The sequence below is a fragment of the Delphinapterus leucas genome, chromosome 6 (assembly GCF_059928025.1).
Source record: "Delphinapterus leucas isolate spDelLeu-1000000601 "Yukka" chromosome 6, BTC_Dleu_Yukka2, whole genome shotgun sequence".
Classification (NCBI taxonomy): Eukaryota; Metazoa; Chordata; class Mammalia; order Artiodactyla; family Monodontidae; genus Delphinapterus; species Delphinapterus leucas.
Genome location: NC_143134.1, coordinates 35,751,386 through 35,770,132, shown reverse-complemented (window position 1 = coordinate 35,770,132; position 18,747 = coordinate 35,751,386). Strand labels below are relative to the sequence as shown.

The 18,747-nt window shown below is 49.4% G+C and overlaps 1 protein-coding gene across 5 annotated transcripts in view; it reads right to left on the bottom strand.

Moving 5' to 3' along the window:
• PHF2 (PHD finger protein 2) overlaps window positions 1-18,747 on the bottom strand; it is a 94,406-nt gene that overhangs the window by 41,159 nt on the left and 34,500 nt on the right. For all 5 annotated transcript variants that reach the window (XM_089912984.1, XM_022564533.3, XM_089912983.1 and 2 more), the window contains exon 2: window positions 1,425-1,510. In XM_089912984.1, the coding sequence (XP_089769110.1) occupies window positions 1,425-1,510 (86 nt within the window). The remainder of the gene's footprint in view (window positions 1-1,424; window positions 1,511-18,747) is intronic.

Below are 18,747 nucleotides of genomic sequence, written 5' to 3'. Positions count from 1 at the left end.
CAGGACCTGGGTCCACACCCTGTTTGTCTCTCCTAGGCCCTGAGCTTTCCTGGAGGTTCATGAGGTGCCAGAAATTCAGGTTAAGCCACGGGGTGACAGTCATCCTCCTGTATCTGCTGCAAAGCAGTTACCAGGAGGATCGGGTCATTTGGGGAGTTGTATTGTGAGCATCAGTGCTGCCAACTTCTAGGGGTATGAGGGTAAGTCAGGAACCTGAGAATCTTCATGCCTAGGAAGTTCAGAAGCCACCAGGCCTTTTCTTCTTCATCTTCTCGTGCATTTACCTCATGCCCACATGTGCTGGAGGGCAGAGCACAAGAGCCGAAATGGATACAGCTCCCATGGTCACTTAGTGATGATGGGGCACAGGCCAGGCACAGAGGCCCAAGAAAAGTCAAGGAGAGGTGAGACCCCACTTCACCCAGCTTCCCAAGGGGCTGGGCTGGGCTCCCTTGGCTGGCCACGACTCACAGAACAGGGGTGCTGGAGGTGGGCTTTCACCCTGTGCTGGTGTCCTCCCTCTATGCCCACTGGATCCACAGGGCTCACTCCACAAGGGCTACAGGGGTCCAGCCCCAGAAGATCATGGCACTTCCCCCACATAGACCCAGCCTTAGAACTTGCCTCCCAGCCATGATGTGGGCCACCCTGGATGAGCCTGTGCCTTGGGGAGCCCCCACTGGGCCTCCCACACCCCCAAAGGGCCAGATGGAAGGGGAGGAGGATAAAGTCCTTGTAATGCACAAACAGTTTGAGAAAGGGAATTCTTTTGCATTTCAAAAATACAAAATTCCTTGGCTGTATACTTCAATTAAAAAAAAAAAACAACGATTATTTTTCCTCCCTGTACTCTTACTTATTAATAATGTAGAACTGACAGGAAATAAAATGTTTTTCATTGCTGGAAAAAAAAAAGAGAGAGAGAGAAAGGTGAACACCTAAGATTCCATGCAGGGGGTGCTAGAGAAGGGAAGGAGAGCAAATCCACAACAATGCACATTCCTGGACCCCTGCAGAGAGATGGCCAGCTGGGCAGAGCTGGGCAGGGCTGGGATGCATGGCCCCTTGGACATCTCCCAGCCTATGTACCCATCTCAGGTTGCCTGGTCACTGCAAATGCTGGACTTTGCAACCCCTGCCCAGGCCTTTGAAGGCTGGTGGGCTCTTTGCAAAGGCCGTGAGGGGCCCCAGCTGCATGTGCAGGGAGGAGATGATCAGGAGGGGCCACAGTGGGCCCAGCAAGGCCATGAGGGGCAATAAATGAGGCAGGAGGTGGTTCCTAGATACCAGAGTCCCCTGGCTGCAACTACACAGGGCGGTTCACGCCAGCAAGGTGGGGTCCAGTTGGGGTTGGGGTCAAGGCCAAGCAGAGACCCTGCCCCCATAGTCAGATCCAAGGAGCAGCAGCATGGTGCTATACTTACGGGTGGACTTCCCATGGGTTTTCTCACAGTTTGGGCAGTGGTATATGTCGATGTCTGGGGCCTCCTCCTCTTCCACTCCAACACAGCTGAAATGAAGGAGAAACAGACATCATTAACCAGCAGTCAGCTGACTCCTCAAGAGCTTCCCCTGCAAAGATCTGCAGCACCTCCCACTCACTTTTCAAGAGGAAGGGCAGGGTAGCATGAGGGCAGCTGGGGCAGAGTGTGTGTGGGGACAGTGGCCCACATGGATGGGATGGGAGACTCGAAGTGGAGAGGGAGGGTCAAGGAAGACCTCACCATATGTGACTGGGAAAGGCAGAGGGAACCAGCCATCCTTTGGGCCTGCCTCCATGAGGGCCATTACTGCCCTGTCCCCACAGAGCCCAGGGAGGTTGAGGCGGGGTGGGGGGTGGGGGGGCATGTCTCAGAGCCAGGGCACCCCCACCATTTCACCATAGGCAGTTTGCAGCCATAGGCAGGGCCCCTCCGGACCCCGTGAAGGGGACGGCTTTAAGTCACCTTCCCCAGGGAGCTGTACCATGGTGCTGGAACAACTGGATATCAAAACGGTGAAGTTGAACCCCTACCTCACACCATATACAAAAAATTAACTGAAGATGGATTAACAATCTAAATATAAGAGCTAAAACTATAACACCCTTAGAAGAAAACACAGGAGTGAATCTTCATGACCTTGGATTTGGGCATGGATTCCTAGAAATGACACCAAAAGCACAAGAAACAAAAGGAAAAAGACATAAATTAGACATCATCAAACTTTAAAACTTTTCTGCATTAAAGGACACTATCAAGAAAGTGAAAAGGCACTATGCAGAATGGGAGAAAATATTTGCAAATCATATTACCTGATAAGGGTCTATCATGCACAATGCATAAAGAACTTTACAACTTAACAACAAAAAGACAAATCAATTTAAAAATGGTCAAAGGATCTGAATAGACATTTCTCCAAAGAAGAAATACAAATGGCTAACAAGCTCATGAAGAGAAGCTCAACATCCTTAAGTCATCTGGATGCCACTGAAATGCAAATCAAAACCATGAGATACCATTATACACTCACTAGGATGGCTATAATTTTAAAAAGAAAAAAACAAACAGGAAACAAGCAAGTGCTGGTGAAGATGTGGAGAAATCAGAACCCTCTCACATTAATGGTAGGAACATAAAATGGTACATTTTCTATGCAAAACAGTATGGTGGTTCCTCAAAAAGTTAAACAGGAAATTATAATATGACCCGGCAATTCCACTCCAAGGTATAGACCCACAAAGAACTAAGAACAGTTTCTCAAACAAATCCTTGTATACAAATGTTAACAGCAGCATTAGTCACAATAGCCAGAAGATGGAAGCAACCCAAATGCCTGTCAACTGATGAATGGCTAAACAAATTGCAGTGCCGCCATACAACGGAGTAGTATTCAGCCTCAAAAAGGAATGAAGTGCTGATGCACGCTACAACAAGGATGAGCCTCAAAAGCACTGTGCTGAGCGAAGGAAACCAGACATAGAAGGCCACATATTGTGATTCCATTTACATGATCATGCCCAGAATAGGTAAATGCAGAGAGACAGAGGCCGACTGGCAGCACCAGAGGGTGGGGGCAGAGGGGAATGGGGGGTGACTCTTTAGTGCACACAGAGTTTCCTTTTGGTATGAAAATGTCTGGAACTAGATAGAGGTGATGGTTGCACAACACTGTGAATGTATTAAATGCCACCAAATTGTTCGCTTTAAAATGGTTAATTTTATGTTATGTGAATTTTATCTCAAAAAAGAAAGAGAAAAGAACCTGGTGGCCCTGTGAGAGTGATACCACCCATCATCACTAAGGCTGGCTGAGCGCTGACTCTGTATCCGGCAGCATCAAGAACTCCACATTCATTTTTTTGCAACAACCTTGCGGTAATCGGGATAATTATCGTTAGCCCTATTGTACAATGAGGAAACTGAGGCACGAGAGGTCAGCTGTCTGCCCACACCCAAAGGTCTCCTCACCGTTCAGAGGGACAGTTCTCCCCCCACCCTCAGCCACTGGCCCAGGAGGAGCACTCAGCAGACAAGACCCTCTGCAGGCCAGCAACGCCCCAGGGTCCCTGGGCAGGACACTGCCTGCCACAGCTGCCACAGTCCGACAGCCCTGGGAACAGAGCCTGAAGCCCAGAAAGACCTTGGCAAGTGTTTTTTGAAAACATAAAGTTCGGTCTTCACTTCAGAACGTAAACGGTAATAAACTGAAAGAAGTCTAAAGAGTCGGATGTAAAAGACAAAGCCATCAAAATCAGAACATGAGGGCACATTTGCTCTCATGATGCAAAGTGACTTTCTAAACAAACAAACAAACAAAAAAGAAAATGGAAAGGAAACCGGAGAGGACACTGATGGATTGAAACAGTGCTCCAAATCATGAAAACAAACTTCAAAGTGCTATGAAAAGTATGTACAGCAAATATAGCAAAGTTTTTCTACTCTTCCTCCATGAACTATATACTGTGGGGATCTCCCAACAGAACAGGGCAGAGCCAGGAACAGAATAGGCACATGCTACAGCTGTGTGAGAAGGATACCCAACCTCACTAACCACCCATGAAAGGCAAGCTAAAATCACAATACATATCATTTTCAACTGACAAATTAACCAAAACCGAACACATTAAACTGGTAACATGCCACATTGGCAAAGGCACAGTGATGACAGTAAACACAGCCAGATCTCCCCAGCCCCCAGGCATGGGGCACTCCCTGGAGGCTGGGGCAGCAGAGGACAGCTTCTCTCCACCCAGGAGGAGGAAGAGCTGGCTCACCTGAACCCCCACCCCCTACCCAGGGCTAGCCCACCAGGCCTGACCCTCTGCTCTCTCCCTACCAGTCTTCCCCAAGCTCCTGCCTTCCAGAGTCAGGCTACAGAAGGGTCCTGTGCCTTGCGTCTCCTCTGCATGGCAGGACCTGAGCTGGCTGTCCTCAGTTTGCTCATCCATAAAGTGGGCTCATGATACCAGCGATCACACCAGGGTGAAGATGGCTGAAACCCAGCAACTGTAGAACTGGGCACACAGTGAGCCCCCATCGCCCATACCACCAGGAGCCATGGACTAAGACAAAGGCAGAGCCCTGCAACTGCTCAGGATTGGCCAGGTCCAGAGACTGGACCCAGAAGTTACACCCCACGTCCACACCTGGAGTCCTGTGAAAATTAATAAACAGACCCTCATTTAAAATGGAGTCAGGAGGCCATAAGGGACAGCTCTTACACCCTATCACTCAATGTCAATTATAGACCCAGAGGAAGAGACTACACCTTTGTATCTCCAACAGGAAGAATGTTACTACTTTACTACCCAGAAGGAGGAAGAATTTCTCCTTGCCTGGCAACAGCCCAGCCAACCAAAGGCTGTCACACTTAGCCAATGAAAGTCACTATATTTCGAACCCCCAGTTTCCTCCAATGGACTCTTGTTTTACAACAGCTCCTCCCAACTCTCCCTTCTCCTCTATAAAAGAATGTTACTCTCCTTTGTTCCCTGGACTTTCCTGTGGCTTGCCAGAGATTGCATGTCCCAAATTGCAATTCTTTGCTGTGCCTGAATAAACCCATTTTGCTGGTAAAATAGCAGGCTGTGTTATTATTTTAGGTCAACAGTGCATACTGCACGTCCACACGGGACAGTGGCTCCAGGCTATCTTCTCACTGGCAGCCCCTGGAGCTCACAAACACTGAGGACGGCCGACCTCCCCTGATGGGTCTGCCTCTGTCCCATGGCCCGGTGTGAACCCCTGCCTGCCCAGGTCCCAGGGGCCCCAGAGACAAACAAGGAGGCTGCAGCAGGTTCTGCTGCAAGGTCTCTATGTGCCGGTACTGACCCTGCAGGTGGGCAGGATGTCTGAGGTCAGATGACACAGACTTAGGGCCCTTTCTGGAGGTCAGGAGTCAGGTGCACCTTGGAAGGTCCAAGGGGCTTCTCTGATGGAGGCTCCAGGTCAATCAGAAGGAAGGAAAACAATGTGCCTTAAAATACAAACCCCCCACTTGGCGTTCCTCAGGTCTAGTTACTGGGACTGGCTCCCCCAAACACTACATGCTGGTCCCACACATCCCTGAAGCCTCATCATGCTCTGGAAAGCCCACGGCAGGGGCCCCTGTGACAGGTGTGGAAGCTGAGACCCGGGGGTCACGATCATGTGCACTGGGCATGTTGACACCCCAACTCCACCCCTGGGGGTCTTTAGAACACCACCACCTGGTGGGTCAGGTCTCACCTGGGCCAGGATGGGTCTGGCTGTTTGCTATGTTGTGCAGGAAGGCCCTGGGACTGAAAGAGAAAGTGAGAAGCAGGGAAGGTGGGTTCTGTTCTGCTGGGAACACCTCAGAGCTACACCTCACCTAGGAGAGGCAGACAGGCCACCCACCCCATGGAGACCACTGCTGGCTCACAACAAGAGCTGGGCACCCAAGGACTGCCATGATGGACGTGGGGGGCTCAGCACACCCAGCCTGCTAGTCCTCCTGTGTTTACAGCAAGGCACCCAAGAGCCTCGCCTGTCCACTGCCCCCTGCCCCCTGCCCCTTGTAGGACTGCAACAGACGAAAGCTCTATGAGGATACAGTGAGCTTCTTGGTGGAAGGTGGGCATTACTCCCCTGGGAAGCAGGCACTAGAGCCTGCCCTACACTCCAGGCCCAAGCAGGGGCTCGAAGTTACCTGCAAATGGTCCAAGGGAAAAAGGAGGCTGAGGGGCATCACCTGCAAGCTGGGCCCTGGACATGTCCGGGCCCAGCTGCATCCGTGTCCCCAAGATCATCACAACTGCACAAGGTAGCCCCAGCTGCAGCCTGGGAGGGTCAGCCAGGCCTTGGGCTGGGCTGGCCAGGTGAGCCCACAGTGGTGACTGGGGGAGGGCATGAGGGTAAGAGGGAGAGGGGCAGAGGCAGGGAGAGAGAGTGGGGGGGTAACTCAGGGCACAGGGGAAAAGACGAGCAGCTGGGAGAGGTGTTGTGGGGCCAAGGCAGGGGAGCCCTACACAAACCTCGAGGCTAAATGGGGACAGAATCACCCAGGACATCAGTTCTGAAACAGAGCTCCAACTGCGACAGCCCTGACACCTTGGAGAAAAGACGCATTCAGCCAGATAACTGTGCCGTTTGTCCTTTTTAACTCTGGTGAGAGCAGCAGTCCCCCAAGCACCCCATAGGCCACATGGCTTCCTAAAGGACAGAAGCTTCAGGGGCCAAGTCCAGCCTGCCCAGCCCCAGTGCCCAGGGTGGAAAGCCGTGGCCCACACAGGGGGTGGGCAGCAGGCAGAAGCACAGGCTGCCAGGGCCACCTAAGACATCAACACGGACCCTGCTGACCCCGCTTTCCCTCCCTTGGAGAGAACCCAGGTCGCTGGCACCCAGGACTCCAGGTCCCTAGGAGAAGACTCAAATGAATGAGTGATGTTTCCACCAACCTGTAGACCTCCCAGGGGCCCAGGGATGGCTCTGCCCATGTGACAGCTGAGGGAGAGGCTGGGACACAGACCGAGGTTGGACCCAGGCCTCACAGCATAAAGGGAACCTGGAAACCACCTGCCCGGCACACGCAGACGGTAATGCAGAATGCTCTGTGCGGGCAGGATACTGCTAAACTAATTTAAAAATAAAAAGAATGAGGTAGATTTTTACATCCTGACATGGAAAGATATCCACAGTAATTGTAAATTGAAAAATCGTAGGTAATAGGAGAACGTGTATGGTATAATTTCTTTTGGTGGAAAACCCAGAACAAAATTATGGGGTGTGTGAATGTGTGTGTGTGTGTGTGTGTGTGTGTGTGCGTGCATGAGTGTGCACTGCATGTATGTGTGCGTACATGTGTAAGTTGCACGTGTGTGCGTACATGTGTGTGCAAGTGTGTGTGTGGGCCCATGTGTTCCTGTCTATGTGCTCATTCAGTCCACCGCACTCACCTTGACACTGAGGGGGCAGGTGCTGAGAAACAAGGAGAGACGCAGCTGCATTTTCAGGGGCTCATGACCCAGTGGGGCCAGGAACTGGTTTGATCTGAGCCACCAGCAACCCCAGCATGCCAGAAAGTCAACCCCAAACAAATATTACAGGTAATTTGGTACCCAGAGCCCAGTGGGTAGAAAGACAACAGAATTTTCAAAGGCAGAGGTGAGTGGGGGATAAGACACCAAAGAAAATGACCAAGAAAAAGGGAACTGAGGGGTGGGAGGCTGCAGATTTCAGACACTTGCAAAGGTGGCAAAATCGTCAGAATTGGCAAAGTGGCCAGCCACCCTTGGGAAGTCCTGCTCCCAAGGAAGCCTGGGTTCCCTGCTCTTTGTGCAAAATCTGAATGTGCCTCTTGGAGATGCTCTGGTTGTGAGACCCTTGTGACACCAAGGGCCAGGGGGACCGAGAGAGGAAGCGGCTCTGCTGAGGTCGTCCCACAGTAATCCCTGCTCTGCCCTCCAATAGGGCGACTTCCAGCAGGACCTTCTAGAATCCCAGCCCCAAGCATGCAGGGTATGACCTCATGGTGATAGCCCTGCCAGAGGAGCTCCCCAGGGCACAGGCTCCTGGCCCGGCCTGGGCACCCCACCACACTCCTCAGCTCAGCCTTTGAGAATCAAGGCTGGAATTTTCTCATGAATCCACAGTTAGATTGCATTGTGGTTTTTTTCTATTGTGTTGTCAAGAATGTTGATTTAACATAAACCAAAACTTCTGTAACACTGTTTTGACTGTTTTTTAAGTCAGGGGAGGAGCCTCAAAAAAGGAAGTGGCCCCTGTCAATTCCCGAGGGGAGGGGGACGGGCAAACCTCGCCTCACATGCCAGCCCCTGCAATGTAAAGCACCGAGGAGCTCAGAGGTGGCACAGTTGATGTGTCAATAATGGTCATGATGCAGGTGGGGCCACTGGGACCAGGCACTCATCCTGCCCATGGAGGAATTAACATGGGAAGCAGTCTCCCCAAATATGGTCGTGTGTGCCAAGAGCTTTAAGAAGGATTTTATCCTTCAGGCCAGTAATTCCACAACTACAAACCTATTATAAGGCAGAAAGTAGAAATGCATACAAGATTCACATGCAAGATGGTCCACCTCAAGATGATTTAAAACGGCGAAAAATTAGGAGCAGTAAACTTTTCCAGCCAGGAGGTCAGATACCCAGGTCACGCTATGCTCACACAGCAGAATATTATGCAGTCATCAAAACTCAGGCTTTATTTTTGAGTTTACATGTTTAAGATCTGCAGACACTAAAACTACAGCCCTGGCACACAGTGATACAGAAGGGCTCCACACTGGTGCTGGGCAGTGGCATGCTTGTTTTCTCTTTACACTTTTCTGTACTTTCCTAAATCACTGAAAATGAGTGTATATTCTTTTCATAACAAGCAGCAAAATTCCTGCTTTATTTGGAAAGTCAGAATGGTGCCCCTTGCCAGCTCACCTCCTCCCACATTTCTTGGGTCCTGGTGCCCCACTGAGAAGGGCTCCTGAGCTGTCCACCCTGCAGCAAGGCTGGGACACCCATCTCAGGGCCCCTGGGTCTCCCCCAGGGAGCCCGATGGAGGAGAGAGGCCACGTTGGAGACAACAGGGAGAGGCAGGGCAGGCGGACACCTGCATGGAAGCCTGGGCTAGCCAAGGAGCCCTAGAAGGCATGGGGGTGCTCAGTGATTCCCCTCATGATGACTTCATCCTATGTCAAGCCAGCCCCACTTCACGGCCATCCCCTTCCTCCCTCATCCTCCCCCATTCCAGCCTACAGTCTCCAAAGGATACCCAGAAACTGGTCACTGACACAATTCCACACGATGCAGCCATGGGGACCACAACTCAGTCACCACTTGGCTTCAAGATGGTCATCAGCCACATGTCAAACTTAAGGTGGTCCTTTAGCCCCTAATCGTGTAACAACTACTAAATCACTGAATGCCCAGCCACTAGTCCAGGAGCCACACAACCTTCTCCACACAACAGGGGAGAAATCACAGTGGGAGAAGGGAACTGACACCCTCAGAGCCACACATGGGCTCAAGGCAGTGTGTCTGAGTTCCACCTCGGGATGACCCCAGGCAACAGCTGTCCATGGGTTTTGTGGTTTCACCCTAAGAGCCTCAGGCATGTTGTGCAAGGGGGAAGCTGAGGCCCAGAGGGGTCCGCATTTGCCAGGACCACGCGAAAAGGTGGCAAGAGCAGGAGGGGGCAGCCAAGTCTGTTTGCACCCCACAGCTCATACACCAGGCTCAGGAGCCTTCACAGTTTCCAGTCAGCCAAGGGCCTGCTGTGCAGGAGTAGGTAGCAAACACTTTGCCACAGGAGGAGGTGGAGGGCGCAGTAAGGACTGGACCCCTGAGGCACCTGAGCCCTCATAGGACAGGTTCATAAAGAGGAGCAGGAAAGGGGAAAGAGAAAACAGCCAGACCTGACCCAGCTGGAAAAGCCTGGCCCCCAGGGAGGGGGGCGCCTGTGTGCATGGGATGACAGGGTGTCTGCCATGGCCTGGGGGGCGGTAGGTGACACTGCGCCACAGAGGAGGGTCTCACTACCAACCCTGGAGGGCAGTCAGCCCGGGGAATCAGTATATCAGGACCCCCAAGAGTCACACAGACCATGTGGCTTCCACCTGGACCTCGTGGGGACCCAGCCACAGAGAAATGACAGAGATTTGGTGGGGGTAGGTCTGTCTGCTGAGCTCAGATGCAGACTTGTGGGGAATATCCACACAGTTGTTGTCAGAAACCACTATGTTTTGGGGTGACTATTACACAGCCACAGATAACCAGGACTATGGGGAGGGACTGCATACTCAGAAGAAATGAAAACAGGTTCCAGAATGTGAAGGACAATTGTCCTCCCAGCCCCTGCCAGTGGGGCAGGTAAGCTCAAAAAGGATTGTAGGTACAGTGCCCAGCGCCATGTCTGGCACAAGCAGGAGCCTGCAGACAGTTTACTGCTCGTTGTAGTCATCGTCACCACCACCATCATCACCGATATCATCACTACCATCACCACCATCACCATCACCATCATCACCATCATTAACAACAGCAGCAGCATCCTCTCCGGCTGGTCCGATGGATCATGACACATGCTCTCATATCCGTCAGCAAGTGGCTAAGAGCAGAACTCCAGAGGGAAACACAGAATCCATATGGAAAGAATGTCAACATCTATTCTTCTTCCCAGATGTGTCACATGCACTCCTCCAGGACTCTGAGGTGAATGGACTCCAGCCCAGCCCCTCCCTATCTCCAAGGAGAGAATAAGGGGCCAGTGGCCTCTGACCAGCGGAGCCCCACCCCATCTTGCCCAAAGTTTTTCCTTCCTGGCCGTAATACCTTTGTTTGTGCTTCTCCACACTTTCCTCAGCAGGATGGGGCACACAGGGGAAACAGAAGCCTCCGGGGGATGGAAGATATGGGGGACTGGAAGCCATGGGGGAACAGCAGCCATCGGGGGGACAAAGCCACGGAGGGGAGGAAAGCCATGGGGGGATGGAAGCCACAGGCAGACACACTGGAGAGGAGTCTCCGTCGTCCTCCAGGCCAACCCAGAGAGCACCACTCACCGGAATCTGGAGGAAGCACCACTGCAGGGGAGGAAAGCAGAGCCCAAAGAGCCTTCACTTCTTTAACTTCCCAATTTATCACAATCTCTAAAAGAAACGCTTGCGTCCATACTTACAGTGGAAGCAAACATTCATAGATGTACCTTGTAGGACACGTGGGGTTTCTCCTCTCTCTTAGTTCAAAGGTTTAAACAAGGTGAGTCATGACCCTATAAACTGATGTTTATAAAACCCACTCCAGTGGGTGCAGGTGGAGGTCAAGGTCTCCAATGTCCACACACATCTCTTGCCAGCCACCTTGGAGCAGGTGACTCACGTCCCTAGTCTCCTTCATCTGGTAAAGGCACCAAAGGCAGTATGAGGGGCGGTGAGAGGATTGACAGGATAGAGAGGAGCAGGGCAGCGGGTAGCAAGCACGAGGCCCCGGGAAGGGTCCCAAGTGGGGCGGAGTACAGCCCTGGGGAGTCTCCAAACAGGTGCCACTATGAGATGGACAGGACCCAGGCCCTCCCCTGGCACAGGTGAGGGACTCAGGCAGAGGAGGTAGGTGACAGGTCTCTGCCTGCTCAATGTCACCATCACCTGAGAGGGCTCTCCCGACCCACTTCCCATTTTGAAATTTTAAACCCTATAGAAAAATTACAATGGATGCCCATGTTCCCTTCACTCAGGTTCTCCAATGGTTAACAATTCCCCCTTATTTGCTTTATATCTCTGTAGTTTTTTTCTGAAACACTTGAAAATATGTTATAGACATGAGGACCGGCCCCCTAATTCATCAGCCTGCAGTCTCCTAAGAACCAAGCTGTCGCCACCATAACCACAACATCAAAGTTAACACCGTAAGATGTATCCTAATGCACATGTCTACATAGTCACATTTTCCCGGTTGTCTTGACAACATTCCTCACAGCTGTCTGTATATTTGACCCAGAATCACACATGGCACCAGCTGCCCAGCCTCTGGGCTCCTTAAATGGGGGTGAGGGATGCTATTTGTCTTTGGCGCTATTGCCTTTTGCAAGCTCCAAGCCAGTGATCTCCTACAGACACTGAGTTCTGGACTATCTGGTGTTCCTGCCCGAGCACACCTGACACGAGTGCCCCATGGGTGGTGCTGGTGCAGGTCACAGACTCGGGTCAGGCTGTGCCCCCAAGGGCATGCACCCTGGGGTCTCTTGGCCAGGGCAAGTCCACTATCAGGTGCTGAAGAAGCGACTTTGTGAGGGGTCACTCTGTTGTCCCCACGACGTCGGACCTGTGGCCTCAGCGTCCAGGGCTGATCCAGTTATTGCCCTGGGGTTTCCACTCACCAATATGTCCTAGCAATTATATTGTCTTGGCAATATGTCCAGACAAGATGGTAGAGCCTTTGGGAAGGTTCTGAAGATCTGGACCCCAAGCCCCACCTAACTTATTGGATTAGGCCCATTTCTAAAGACAAGCTGGGGTCTGGGAGCTGCTACAGCAGTGCCCATTTTAGGAAGCCAGGTGGGGCCGGACCTATGCTCCTCTCAGCTCTCACCTGGAGTTTCCATGAGCCATAGGGGCTATAACTTCCTTCTTAGGGGGACACACAACCCCTTCCAGAAAAGCAGCCCACATGCATAGATAGCGTGAGTCCCAGGCTCGCTCCTGATTAGCAACCTTGGCCCTCAGCCACAGTCTGTGCCCAGGCGCCAGCTTTGCCTAGGAATTCACTGCTCAACCTCATTTCTGGACTATATTTGCTGATGGAAAACCCCAGGAGTGACTGGTGGAAACCACAGATGCAGCACAGCCCCCTGGGACATAAGTCACTTATCCTCCACGAGTCCTGTTACTCGGCCCTAAGCAAACTTCTTTGCCGGCGCATCTCCAAAGTCCCAAGAACACTAAAGCTCCACAACCTAGAAATCCATGGGCAGCTCTGTCCTAGAGGAATCAGGGAAGTCCTTGATTTCCAGTCGGCATGGAGACTCCAGTAGAGATCACAACTGAGCAGACGCCGCCACCCCCACCCCCCACCGCCACCCATAAGCAAACAAAAACAGGACGGAACCAGAGGGAGGTCAGCACTCAAGGGTCCACGACACTCCTGTGGACTTAGCTGAAACAACCCTCCTAAGGGTTGCCTTCTTAAAATCTTACTCCTGAATCATTTAAAAGTACAAACCACATCTGCAGGTTTAGTGTAGGTAAGTGTTTGCTGGAGAGAAGTAAGCAGGACACAGAGGCTCATGGCACTAATTAACCAAGGCCATGTCAGGGAGGGAAACCTGGCCTTTCCCACACCCCACAGAGACACAGCTGAGGGGGACCCCTCCCCATAGCCCTGCCAGGGTGCCCTGCTGCTGGCCTCAGGGACACTAAACCCAAACAATTCCAAACAATGAACAGCAGCACCAGGAGTGAAAAATACCAAGTACCCAAATCAATGACTGCTTTCCGTGGAGTCTTACGTGCCTCTGCGAGACCTCAGCTTAGGTCTGGACCACATGTCAAGAATGGAGCAAACAGTAGAAAGACTTTTTGTAGGAAAAAAAACATAGTAAAACTGCCTGAAACAGTGATTGAAATCATGGCTTTTAGTAAACAATTTACAGAAAAGGACATAGTGGTTTTTCAACGTACGGAAAGAGATACAACAGCACTTTCAGTAAGACACGCAAACTAAAACTGCAAGGTTTCCCACCTATCGGCTGGCACAGCCCTAGGAGACTGGAGAGTGCCGGTGTGTCGATGCTGCAGACAGACAAGCATTCTACGTCCTCAGCAGAAACACACATTGGCACAGCCTCTAGGATGGGAGCTGCCGATACTGAGAACACGTGTACCCTTGTCTGTGGCCCTCTTCCAGGAATGCACAGGTACACTGGCGCAGGGGTGGACAGGGCATTTACTGCAGCAGCAACCAGGTGCCCATCCGGGGAGACTTAGGTAAATGTCTGGAATGCCAAGAAGTACAAACTCTACACTTTCTATCTGGAACCATCTCCAGGATTTATTGTGCAGCAAAGAGCACAAGTTACAGAAGGGGCCAGGGCACACACCCATTTTTTGTGGGGCATTGAAAGAAATGCATACACATGCTCCTCTGTAATCAGAATGTTCTGCAAAGACTCAGAAACCTAACCCAGGTGGCCACCTTTGGAGAAGACTGGTGGTCAGCAGGGAGGAGACAGAGCTGCCACCGAAGACAAATTCTTGACTGTTGAATTTTTTCCTGTGTGTGCATATTGCTATCTCCCTTTAAACATTATAAAGAACAACTGTAATCCCAATAAACTGATTAGATTCATGTTAGAGCTATTTGAATTTTTTAAAGGATGAAAATAGACTTTTAAAGATATACTCTTCTGACTCTCGAAAATATATCTGCATAGAATGTAGGTCATAAGGAAGTGCTGGCGTGTGCTTATGGTACGTACTCAGAACTTTCTGAGAGCAGGTTCAAGCACGTAAGAATCGAAGGCTCTTGCAGCATCAAAAGTGAAGGGAGGGCTTCCCTGGCGGCGCAGTGGTTGAGAGTCCGCCTGCCGATGCAGGGGACACGGGTTCGTGCCCCGGTCTGGGAAGATCCCACATGCCGCGGAGCAGCTGGGCCCGTGAGCCATGGCCGCTGAGCCTGCACATCCGGAGCCTGTGCTCCGCAACGGGAGAGGCCACAACAGTGAGAGGCCCACGTACCACAAAAAAAAAAAAAAATGAAGAGTCCGGACTCTCAGCAAAAATCCATCCTTCCCAGCACTCTCATTTGTAAGACGAGGACACTAAGGCCAAGTGTAGGCAGTGGGCCTACCCACCCTGCTCTAATTCCTTCAACAAATCAGTTTAATGTTGTTCTGCAACATGGCAGGAAGCAGGCAGCCCAATGCACAGAGACAGCCTTCCCTGACACAGCTCTAAGGAAAGGACAGAAGCCCTAGCACTCACGGGTCTCCACACAACTAGCCCTCAGAGACCCATCACATTTCTACATGGCAGGGACCTGAAGCTCATCTAGAACAACCCATCAAATGGGCCCTGACTGTGCACAGGGGATGCTGCATGCCCACAGGTAGGAGTGGGCAGGTGTGAGGGGGCAGAGGTGCAGCCCCCACTCAGCTCAGTGAGCAGCAGAGACGGGAACACCACAGCCCAATGCCAAGCAGGCCCATGGGGGCACCTTGTGGATGTGCACTGAGCTCTGTCAAATCTCCCGATTTTTCAAGAAAATGTGGGAATGCACATCTTTATGTGAAATTTCTTGATTTTAATATGTTGCAGCTAATGGAACTGTTTTTGAAAGCCCTGTGTTGACCAACATCATGGGCCCAGCACACACCTGTGGCCCAGCAGGCAGTTTGCAACCTCTGCCTCTGCCCCCATCACCAGGTCAGAATATACTCCCTTGCTCTAGGCGGCTGAGCCCACCTGAGGCCCTCCTCCACTGCCCGGTGCCAGGGTAGTGAGAGGTCCCACTGGCCTCTGAGGCCTTCCAGTGCTCCCTCCTTGGCCAGACCTCAGTGATGATGTCTGGGGTAGCAACCCCTCCTCCCCCACCAGCACAGGGCCTGCACACATCCTGACCGAAAGGCAGTCCAGCAGCAAGGGGACTGCATCTGTCCTAGGAGATGCTAGGCCTGGAGCAGCTCTGGGACACTGACCTGCAGAACTAACAGCATAGCTGGTATGTGGTCATAGGATGCTAGGAGGCCAGCATGCTGAAATGCCAGGAGTCCTGGTCCAGCCCAGGCCTGCAGCAGCATCAGGGTGAGCAGGAGGGAGGAGGCTGGCCTGGGTGCTGCCCCTCTGGGCACCTCTCTCAGCCTCCTTGTCCATATACTACAGCAAGAAAACCTGCTTTTCAGCCTCCCCAGGTCAGGAGAGACTAAAAAGAGACTAAAAAACTCACAAAGTATCCAACAACAGGAGAGCTGTTAAGTCAGTTTCCACCTAACAGATCGTTATGCACCCAAAGGTTTGTACTGACAGGGACACGCTTATGCTGCAGTACAGGAAACAGCACACTGAGTCATCCCAACATCCACACAGAAAAGAGATGGGAGGGAGGCTGTGGTGTACAGCAGTTACAAGTGGGCACCTCTGGATGAGGGACAGTTTTCTTGTATTTAAAATAGCTTTTTTGCACAAAAAATAAGCATACTAAAAGACCAAAAAAAAAAAAAGAAACAGAGGAAGCATGAGATATGCTTTCTCAGATATGGCAGAGATGTTGGAATTATCAGATAAGGAAATAAAATAACTATGATTACTATGTTAAGGGTTTTAATGGAAAAAGTGGACAACATGTGACAACAGATGGGCAATGTAAGCACAGAGATGGAAATCCTAAGAAAGGAACAAAAGGAAGTGCTAGAAATTAAAAACACTGTAACAGAAAAAAGAAAAAGAGAAAACCCTGAAACAAAAGCCATAGGGGTAAACCATTTTATTCATAGAAGAGCAAGGATAAGAATTATATGGGCTTCTCTTTAGAAATCATTCAAATATGAAGAAAGCAGAGTAAAACATTTAAAATGCTGAAAGAAAAAACACCAACCTAGAATTTTGTATCCTGCAAAATTATCCTTCAAAAGTGAAAGAGAAATGAAGACTTTATCAGACAAGCAAAATTTGAGGGAATCTGTCACCAGTAGACCCACCTTGCAAGAAATGTTAAACGAATATCTTCAGAGAGAAGGAAAAGAACATAAGTCAGAAATTTGGATCTACATAAAGAAAAGAAGAGCATTAGAAAAGGCATAAATTAAGGGAACATGAAATCTTTTATTTTCTTATTCTCAATTGATCTGGCAGATGATAATTTGTTCAAAATAATAATAGCAACAATGGACTTGATTATAGCTTATGGATAAGTGAAATGAATGATGGCCGTGTCATAGGAGATGGGAGGGAGGAATAGAGGATACTCTGTTATAAGGAACTTGCACTATCCATAAGTGGTATGTTGTTTGAAAGTGGACTTGGCTTAGCCATAAATACATATATTGCAAGCCATAAATATATATATTGCAAACTCAAGAGCCACCACTAAAAGAAAAGGTTTAAAAAGAAGTATATATACTAAGAGAGGAGAAAAAATAAAATCATGTAAAATGCTCAATTGAAACCTGAGAAGGCAGAAAAAGAGTGGAAGACAAAAACCTAAACAAACAACAAGGGCAACAAATAGAAAATGAAAACAAATATAATAGATATTAATCCAACATTTTCAATAATCACTTTAAAAATCAATGGTCTAAATACACAAATTAAAAGACAGAGACTGTAAGAGTCGGGGGGGGGGAACAAAACCACATGTTTTCTATCAGAAACTCATTTTAAATAATAAAGAGATAGATTAAAAGTAAAGGGACAGGACTTCCCTGGTGGTGCAATGGTTAAGAATCCGCCTGCCAATTCAGGGGACACGGGTTTGATCCCTGGTCTGGGAAAATCTCACACGCCGCGGAGCAACTAAACCCATGCACCACAACTACTGACCCTGCGCTCCAGAGCCCACGAGCCACAACTACTGAGCCCGTGTGCCACAACTACTGAAGCCTGCACGCCTAGAGCCCATGCTCTGCAACAAGAGAAGCCACCACAATGAGAAGCCTGTGCACCACAACGAAGAGTAGCCCCCGCTCACTGCAACTAGAGAAAGCCTGTGCGCAGCAACGAAGACCCAACGCAGACAAAAATTAATTAATTAATTAATTTTAAAAAGTAAAGGGACAATGCAGGGGCAGGGAGGGTATGGGAACTCTGTGCTTTCTGCTCAGTTTGAATCTAAAACTGCTCCAAAAAATAAAAGTCTGTTAGAAAATAATAAAAATTTAGGTGGAGGGGAAAAAGTAAAGGGATGAAGAAAGATATATCATTGCTTATGCTAGTCAAAAGAAAGCCAGAATAGCTAAAGTAATTTCAGACAATGTAAACTTCAGAGTAAGAAAAATCATCAGGATAAAGAGGGGCATTACATAATGATAAATGGGTTCATTTTCCAAGAAGATATAACAATCCTGAACGAGTCTGTGCCTAATAACAGCACATCAAAATACCAGAGGCAAAAACTGATAGGCTTCAAGGAGAAATAGACAAATCCATTATTATATTAGAGATTTTCACACCCTCTATCAATAACTGACATATCCAACAGACCAAAAACTCAGTAAAGATATAGTTGAACTGAACAACACCACCAACCAACTTGATCTAATTGACATTTATAGAATACATCATCCAACAAAAGCAGAATAAACATTCCTCTCAAGCTCACACAGGACATTCACCAAGAGAGATCACATTCTGGGCAATAAAACACACGCTAACAAATTTAAAAGACTAGAAGTCATACAAAGGATGCTCACATACCACAATGGAATTACACTAGAAACCAATAACAAAAAGATATCTAGAAAACCCCCCAAATACTAGGAGATTAAATAACTCACTTCTAAATAACACCTAGACAAAGTCTAAGGAGAAATTTTAAAATATTTCTAACTAAATGAAAATGAAACACAACTTAAGAAAATTTATGGGATGCAGTGAAAGTAGTGCTTAAAGGGAAATTTACAGCATTGAATGCAAACATTACAAAAGATCTAAAATCAGTTATCTCTGCTTCTACCTGAGGAAACTAGAAAAAGAAAAGAAAACTAACTCCAAAGTAAGCAGAAGGAAATAAATTTAAAAAAAATTAGAGCAGAAATTAATGAAAATGAAAAGAGCAAATAGAAAAAAATCAAAGAAAGCAAAATATGG